The 8,603-nt window shown below is 41.3% G+C and overlaps 1 protein-coding gene across 15 annotated transcripts in view; it reads right to left on the minus strand.

The window, feature by feature from the left end:
- Positions 1-8,603, minus strand: part of PHLDB2 (pleckstrin homology like domain family B member 2) — a 123,150-nt gene that overhangs the window by 80,157 nt on the left and 34,390 nt on the right. For all 15 annotated transcript variants that reach the window (XM_081797271.1, XM_081797265.1, XM_081797258.1 and 12 more), the window contains exon 2: positions 5,711-7,059. In XM_081797271.1, the coding sequence (XP_081653397.1) occupies positions 5,711-7,045 (1,335 nt within the window). In that variant the 5' untranslated portion in view covers positions 7,046-7,059. The remainder of the gene's footprint in view (positions 1-5,710; positions 7,060-8,603) is intronic.

Here is an 8,603-nt window from a genome sequence, read left to right on the forward strand (position 1 = left end):
AAAAAAAAAAAAAAATCCAGATGAAATCCTGGTATAATCACAGTTTAGCTAAAAAGTACTACAGAAATTATGCTTAGTGAACCAGCCTTACTCTGCTTGGTTTCCTCACTAATGAGTTAAATAAATCTTTGGCATCTATTCATTTTATTTTTGTGTAAGAGTTCTGTTTCTTTTTCGAAAATTATGCTTTGACATTTTGGAGGTGCCTGTGAAATGTCCAAGTACACTCGTCTTGGGGAGTCAATTAAATTGCATTTTTCACAAAACAGATCTCATGGGCTGGAAACCCAGGGGCAGCTTCTCTTGGCTCCTGGAGTAAATTCCAAATAGCAAGAGAACTTTACCTTCACTGACTTGCTCTTTTTTGCAGTTTCTGCTTTCCTGGCTGTGCTTTGTTTCTGTTTCTGATTCTTGGCCAAGTTTGACCAGGGTTTTGGTTTGCACACAAACCAATAGTTATCTCCACTGGTGGCAGCAATGAGTGGGGATCTGGTTTTATGGTCTGGCCACTTGTGATCTGCAGGTAGAACTGAAATTTAACCTTGCTCCTGTGAGTGATGACTGAACCTTTGTGTTTGCTGTTGTTTTAATTTGTTGGTTATTTTGCTATCTGTGAGTTCAACTCAGGACAATATTTTGTGCCCAGTGGAAAAGTGAGCAGTCTCTTGAGATATGGAACAGGGAAATTTTATGTTCCAGTGTTTACTTTTGACCTCTAGCTAAAGCTATAGAACCAAGCTTTAAGTTCTTTATCTGAGTCTGTGTACCTGAGGGGGGGCAAAAAATCACTGTGTATGTGTGAAGTATTTTCCTACTTCCTGGGGATAATAATAAATTGCTTTAGAGACTAATAAGCATTTAGATAAATCTAACATTTCCAAAATTCTAAGAAAATAAAATGGAAGTCTAATAATTAAAATATATTCACATTTTAAGAAAAAGAACCTTCTCATCAAAAAATGCTGATTTCAGAAGGAGTTTTTTTCTTAGAAAACAAGTTTACATGATCAAAGCAATCTCTTGTACAAGTCAGACTGATTTGACAACCTGGTTTAAAAATCAGCTATATGTTTTTTCCTTGTTTTATTTGTGTACAGTAAAATACATGTGTAATTTCCTACTTTTTTTGAGAGAGTTATTCATTTAAGAGAAAGAGAAAGAGAGAGCATGAGTGGGGGAGGGACAGAGGGAGAGGGAGACAATCCCAAGCAGACTCCATGCTGAACACAGAGCCCAGTGCATGGCTGGATCCCAGGACTGAGATCATGACCTGAGCTGAAACCAAGAGTCAGATGCTCAACCAACTGAGGCACCCAGGTGCTCCTGTAATTTCATACTTAAATAAGTTTGGATTTATTTTTATCACAAAGGAATTAGTTTATCTGAATTTTTTAAATGTCTTATAATATTAGTTCACTGAAAGATAAGCTAAGATCACTTCCATATAATGTTTAAGGTTAAGAAAAATACAAAAGTTGTGCTCAAAACAAAACTGAATTATAACTGTGACACACCTTTTTATATCCATAGTAATTATGTTCTGTGATGTGTCAGTTTAAGTATAATTTCCAATATCTTTAAGTTACATACTTTTTGCCTTAAAGTATCCGGTCATTCCAGAATTGACAGAAGACCATGAAGAACAAAAGTTGGTGAAAATTTTAGAATTGTAGGTTTGCCCAAAGGGAGCTTTATTTGACTTGGTTTATAATACTTGCAATAGCAAGTCTATAAAAATGTAATAAAATGTTAAAATTATGGCAAAGTTTGCACAACTTTGATGGGTTTATTCATAAAGTAATTTTAAAAAATGTAATGCATGGGGGCACCTGGGTGGCTCAGTCAGTTAAGTGTCTGCCTTCAGCTCAGGTCATGATCCTGGAGTCCCAAGATCGAGTCCCACATCGGGCTCCCTGCTCAGTGGAGAGTCTGCTTCTCCCCCTGCCTCTGCTCCTTCCCCTGCTCATTCTCTCTCTCTGCCTTTCTCTGTCTCTCTCTCTCTCAAATAAATAAATAAAATCTTTAAAAAAAAATGTAATGCATGACAAATACCCTATTATAATAAAACTAAAATGCAGTTACCTATATTGAAATGACAGATTGATCTTGGAGAAATCAGCCTATGCTTATAAAAAGTAATAAAGGTTATTTTTCTACATAATCTGCCCAGAGAGCAGAGAGATTCGGTATCTCACAAGAGTACTTTTTTTGTGCTTTGTACTAACTGGACTATATCCCTGAATATTTTATTTATTTATTTTTAAAGATTTTATTTATTTATTTGACAGAGACAGACACAGCAAGAGAGGGAACACAAGCAGGAGGAGTGGGAGAGGGAGAAGCAGGCTTCCCACTGAGCAGGGAGCCCAATGTGGGGCTCAATCCCAGGACCCTGGGATCATGACCTGAGCAGAAGGCAGACGCCTAACGACTGAGCCACCCAGGTGCCCCTTCCTGAATATTTAAAATGACATAAAAGTTCTTCATTTCCTAATGATTTAAGATATCTTGTAGATTATAAAATAATCTATTGTTGCTTTATTCAGTAGGCAAACTGCAAATATTCATTGTTCTCATGCATCCACAATCCTATATTAGTCACGTAATGAAATCTTCTCTAATTAATATTTGATTTTGCCTTCCCAAAATCGGACCCTAAATTCAGAAAAAAAAAAAAAAAGTTTTCCAAGATATCTTTTATATCTGAACTATCCTTAAGTTTTCCCATTTGACACCTGGGCAAGCACAAGATTTGTTCCTTAACTTTACAAAAAGAAGAATGTCAGAAATAATTAGGTTTGCTATGCCCTTATTTATGAATAGCTCAACACCATCAAAAATTGCATAGGAAGATTTATCAAATCAAATGAGAAGCTCAGCCTTCCCTAGGCTAATTTTGTATGGGTAAAATATTATAATATAAATAAAGTCCAGAGATGGTGTACTTTACACAAAGGTCCTGGGTATGTGAAATGTCCTCACTCTCTGTGAAACGTTCTTACCCTCCGGGGAAACACTGATTAAATAAGACCAATGTCCCACGCCCTGACAGAGGATTTTAACTCTCCTTCTTGCTGATTACTGCTCATGAACTTAACCACAAATTAATCACAGCCACTTACTCTTATCCTCACCAAGAGGTCTCTGCTTTCCTCTCAGGTTTGCCTAGACATCCTGCTGTAAGTTATAGACCACAATATGCCTTTAACAAAGAAAGAGTCTCAGGGCCTGGTGGAAACAACTTTACCAGATACTCTTTCTTCAATCTTGTGAGTAGAGGCTTCTGAGGTGCCACCGCATAGGCAAGCATGAGACAGTATGAGGTGGCTAAATCAGATTCTGAGGACTTCTTTTAGTCCACAAATAGATGACTTCGTGAAATCAAATTAATGACCCAAGATGCAAAGGAATAAGAATTATACAGAACTCATCGAACTGATACTGGAAATCTAATTTCCGTATGTATTGTGGAAAATCATTGGCATTATGTGTAATGTTCCACTGTCTAAATGGGGAACACCTTTAGCATTCGTCTCCATCTATCTCTAACCCTCAATTTAGCTGACTCTGATTTTGCAAACTAAATGAAACATTCTTTCAAGGGTAGCTTGTTCTCCTTGGTCCCTCAGAATTCAGGAAGAAATATTTTTTCTAAGTCACTGTATTTTTTAAATGCAAAAACATTACTTGCATAGGGCTCAGTAAGAATCTATCTTCCCTTTTACTGGGAGGTCACTAGGCAAATAGACTAAGCAACAGAGGCCAAACCCAGAGCGTCATACTTAAACATAAGCCTCATTTCATCGAATATCATAAAGTCCATCATGAAGCAAAAAAGGGTTCTAACTTCATATTTGGAGCCAATACCCACAAAGTTCTCCCAAGAAGTTGAACCAAGACCTGTTTGTGACTTACAAGGCGCTGACTTTACAGGCAGTAAGGAAGGTCACTTCCTGGATTGTCGGGAACTTTAGCAGATTTGGGGAAACTGGAGGAATGAGAAATTCACCACACTTAAAAGTGCTAAAGATGAAACCTGGAGGTGATTTTCGAGGTTGGTTTCCTGCCCTTGGAACAGAAGAGGAAATAATAGCATCTCAGGAAGATCACTGACGAGTGAAGGAAGCCATTGAAATGCTCTCCTAGATTCCTTAATAAATTATCCAATAGAGGTTAACTTTCTGGCTTCACTAATAATAGTTGCTCCAGGATGAACGGTACAGCATAGGGGATATAGTCAGTAGTTGTAAGGTGACAGATGGGAGCCACACTCGCAGTGAGCATAGCCTAAGGTATAGATATGCAGAATCACTATGTTGTATGCCTGAAACTAACGTACCTCATGTAACACTGTGTCAATTATACTATAATAAAAAAAAGTAAGAGTTGTGCAGCACACTATGGAGCCAGATTTGCTATCCCACATACAAGAAAGCTTTTTCATATGCTAATTAAAACTTCTCCTGAACTTATGTCAATGAATCAAGCCCAAATACAATACCTTTTTGTGACCATGAAAAATCTCTGGAGATTATTTACGATAACAAAGGAAATTGTCATACTGGAGCACCATCTAACAGACCCACCCAAGGAATATAGAATTCTCTAAGAGTATGCACATTCGTTTTCATTCACTATTACTGATTAGGATATCTGTCAGGATAGATATTTACTTATCAAAAATTACTAGTGATGCAAATGATGCTGTTTCTAAAACTCCAATCAAATTTTGTCCTGGATAGATGCAAATGGTTTCTGTCCATTTGAATCCAAAGGTTACAATTTTATTATCCTGTGGGGCATTACCAGCTTGGTATGTGATTCAGAAATCTTATTCCAGTATACTTTCTTTTAGCAATGAAAATACTTTTGATACTCTTATACTTTTGTAGATCAGCTTTATCATCTTGCTGCATCCCTCATCAAGGAACAACTCACCATTAATGAATTAAAATAATCTCTGACCCTGTTCTTCCTAAAAAACACATGGACAAAAAAGTCTATGCTTGAAAGAAAAAAAGAATAAGAATGCAGTAGTTTGTCCTCATTCCTTAGTGGGACTCTCAAGAGATGTTTCCTCCTTTCTTACTATTTTCAGTATTTCCCACAATAAGCATAAATCCATTTTCAATAGAAAAAGACAACTCAAAAAACTTTTCTGAATGTGTAGTTGGGTGTCACTATGTACTAGGAGACATCACTGAAAGGCGTATGGGGGTGGTGTATGTGTACCTTGCAGGAAAAAGGTTGAGCAACATTTAGCCGACCTTTCAACTTTCCAGACCACTTGCTCTACCAAAAAGTTTACTGCCTAATTCCCAGTGAGTCATGATTTCACCGATTATTCCTATCAGACCACGCACATGCTCATTTGATGGCATCGGTAATATAAATCAGTGTTTACTCACAGTCTTAAAGAAAAGTTTGTAAGACTTATAAGAAATTCAGTAAAATTCACAACTACTTGGTTAGGTTTATCAAGAAGACGCTGCAGAGCAACTTAACATAACACTAGCTACAGGTAGGCCTTCAAGTACCCACACGTGACCAATAATAGGGCACGAGAAAGGGAAGGACAGCAGAATTCTAGAAAGGCACAGCAGTGGTTGGTGCCCTTGGACATCCTACAGGCCCACACATATCCTTGGAGTGCGTCTCCAAGAAGCTGCTCAAGGGAAGAGTGAGGTCAAGTCAGATGGAAGAAGATTACCAGTCGCTCCATCTCCTGCTCCCTGAGTCTCTCCTCCCTCTGCCGCCGGTGATAATCCATCAGGTCATCGCGGCCTGAAATGGAGCTGATGCTGCTTTTCCTTTCCCGAAGGATGGGCTGGGGAGTTCCTGAGGCCTGTCTGAGGCTGTCCAAATCTGCATCATCAAACTCGACAGATCCACAAGAGAAGTTCCTCCTGGCGGCAAACACTCTGTCCGGCTCCCCGGGAGGAAATGAGTGACCTGGGCCAGGCCCAGAGTAGGAAGCCCTGTCAAGGTCATCGGAGGTACAGGAGGAGGTGGAGGCCAGAAGCATCTTGCGAGCCACTCGCGGACTGGCAGGGACACTGAGGGTGGAACTGACGTAAGGATGGCCCTCAGACGCTGAGGGTTTATAGGGTAAAGCCCCTGAGCTCAAAGAAGAAAAATTCAGGTAATTGTCATTGTCTATGATGCTATGAGGTAGATCCTTTTCCCCCAGTTTTGTTCGTTTGGAACTGCCCAGAGAGTTTCTGGGAGGCAAACTGAGGGGTGTCAGCTGGTTGTCGGTGGCCCTGTGTAACCTGGGGAGAGAGCGGCTGTAGGCTCCCATGTGACTCAGGCTGCTGCCCGAATACTTCCTAGTTCTTAAACCCATGTTTTCAGATGCCGGCTCCTTGTGTTGGCTCAACTTGGGCTGAAGGGTCAGGTTGTCCTGGATGCTCATTTTCCTGGCTTGCTTTGGGCTTGAAGGCATGCTTGCTGCCCCTGATCTGCTGATGGGAGAGGGGCCCGTGTCACTCAGGGGACTTCCGTTCCACATGGTCAGGAGCGAGCTGGACACCTTCCGGCCTTCCAGCCCCCCGAGAAAGTAGACATTGTCGTGGGATTTATTCCTTGAGCTATATTTGGAGTAGGGAGGCTTCTCTGCGAGCCTCAAGGACCTTTCACTGTCCCGGCCAATATAATGATCGAAGTCCCCTCTCCCAAGTGGGTACCCACTGAGGGAGGGGGAAGTGCTGAGTAGAGGGGTGGGCGGTTTCATGGAAATATTTTTGTCAGTCCCATCGCAGGAGAACTGCTTGCTTCCCTGGATTTTGGCCAGGGAGGGGCTGCTCCTGACACTGGTTCCCAGAGGGGAAGGGCTTCTCTTAGCAGCCACAGGTTGTGAGAGGGTTAAATAAGAGCCAGAATAGTCTCCATTGGCTTTAAATCTCAGGCTGGAAGAATATTTCTTCGGGCTCAGGCTCTCCATCATGTTTGGGGAATCGTCCTCAAGGGAATTTGCCACCAAGCTTGCCTCTAAGCTACCATTTTGTAAATCGAGCTGCTTCTGCGTGTGGCAATGCTCCGCCATGATCTTGTTGGAATCTGTAAAGGAAAAAAGAGAAAATCTTACTTAGCAAAGATGATTGAAAAAGAGCAAGGACTTGTCAGCCTACATCTGAACAAATAGCCTTGCAGTCCGACCTGATGTAATTAACAAGCACAAACTCTGTTTTAGTAACAAATCTGGTAAAACTACTGCAAAATGAAGAACCATAAAGAACACTGATCTGGGGGGCACCTGGGTGGCTCAGTCGGTTGAGCGTCTGCCTTCGGCTCAGGTCATGATCCCAGGGTCCTGGAATCGAGCCCCGCATCAGGCTCCCTGCTCAACGAGGAGCCTGCTTCACTCTCTCCCTCCGCTGCTCCCCCTGCTTGTGCTTTCTCTCTCTCTCTCTCTCAAATAAATAAATAAAATATTAAAAAAAAAAAGAACACTGATCTGGGATGCTTTTTGTACAAAAGAAAAATAACTCAAGAGGCCATGGATGATATTTGAGAAGAACAAATCTCTAACAAAGTACAGGTGAGGTTCGTCCATAAAAGAGACAATTTCCCTTTAGTGTTCCAGTCCTTGGTGGACCACCTGCTTCCTGAGTACCACGCAAACACCCAATGTGGTGATGCAATGCACCCTCCTTTGGATGTCTCTGCTAGAATCATTAACTGCTCAGAAGTCAAGTCCTGCAGAGAGAAAATTCACATTCTGGCACACACAGAGAGTTTCACATTAGACACTGATCAGTAACATGAGGGTCAGAAGATGACTCTTTAAAGGGGGCTCTGAGAGTTACCTTCTCAAGAAAGATTTCATAAAGCTCATGCACCCATCAGAAAAGGCAGGTAATTGAGGAAACAGAGAAAAGAGGGTTCCCCAAACTACTGCCATCTCAGGGTCAGGAGGCAGCATTTAAAACCTGAAACTGGAGTATCCTTCAAGTTCCAGGCACCCTAAATGAATCATGCTCATCCTTGATCTCACACTCTTGCTTGAATTCCATTAACTTAAGAAAATAAGTTTTAGGTTATGAAAACGTACTTTAAATACAAATTATCGCTGCAAATGAGAAGGCTTGTATTTGTAACTGAAAAAAATATGTATTTTGCAGATTATCACCAAAACAAAGACACAGTTTAAACATTCACACTGAACTCATGCAATGCTGAGATGGTCCAACACCTCAGGCTCCTCAGACACTAGGTATTACATCCCTGGTCTCTATAGCAAACAGAGTCATTCATGGTGAGTAACCAATTTTATGACGGGCTTGCTTCCGTAACTAGGCCACAAGTTTAAGGAAGAGGGGTAGATGTAGTATTTCATCTCATCTCCAGCCTCTTCTGACTCCCATGGACCCACTGGTGAGACACTCAATGAACACTAGTTTTCGGGCGCCTGGGTGGCTCAGTTGGTTGGGCGACTGCCTTCGGCTCAGGTCATGATCCTGGAGTCCCGGGATCGAGTCCCGCATCGGGCTCCCTGCTCGGCGGGGAGTCTGCTTCTCCCTCTGACCCTCCTCCCTCTCATGCTCTCTGTCTCTCATTCTCTCTGTCTCAAATAAATAAATAAAATCTTTAAAAAAAAAAAA

The sequence above is a fragment of the Leptonychotes weddellii genome, chromosome 1 (assembly GCF_054177405.1).
Source record: "Leptonychotes weddellii isolate Sample4059 chromosome 1, ASM5417740v2, whole genome shotgun sequence".
In the NCBI taxonomy this organism is placed as follows: Eukaryota; Metazoa; Chordata; class Mammalia; order Carnivora; family Phocidae; genus Leptonychotes; species Leptonychotes weddellii.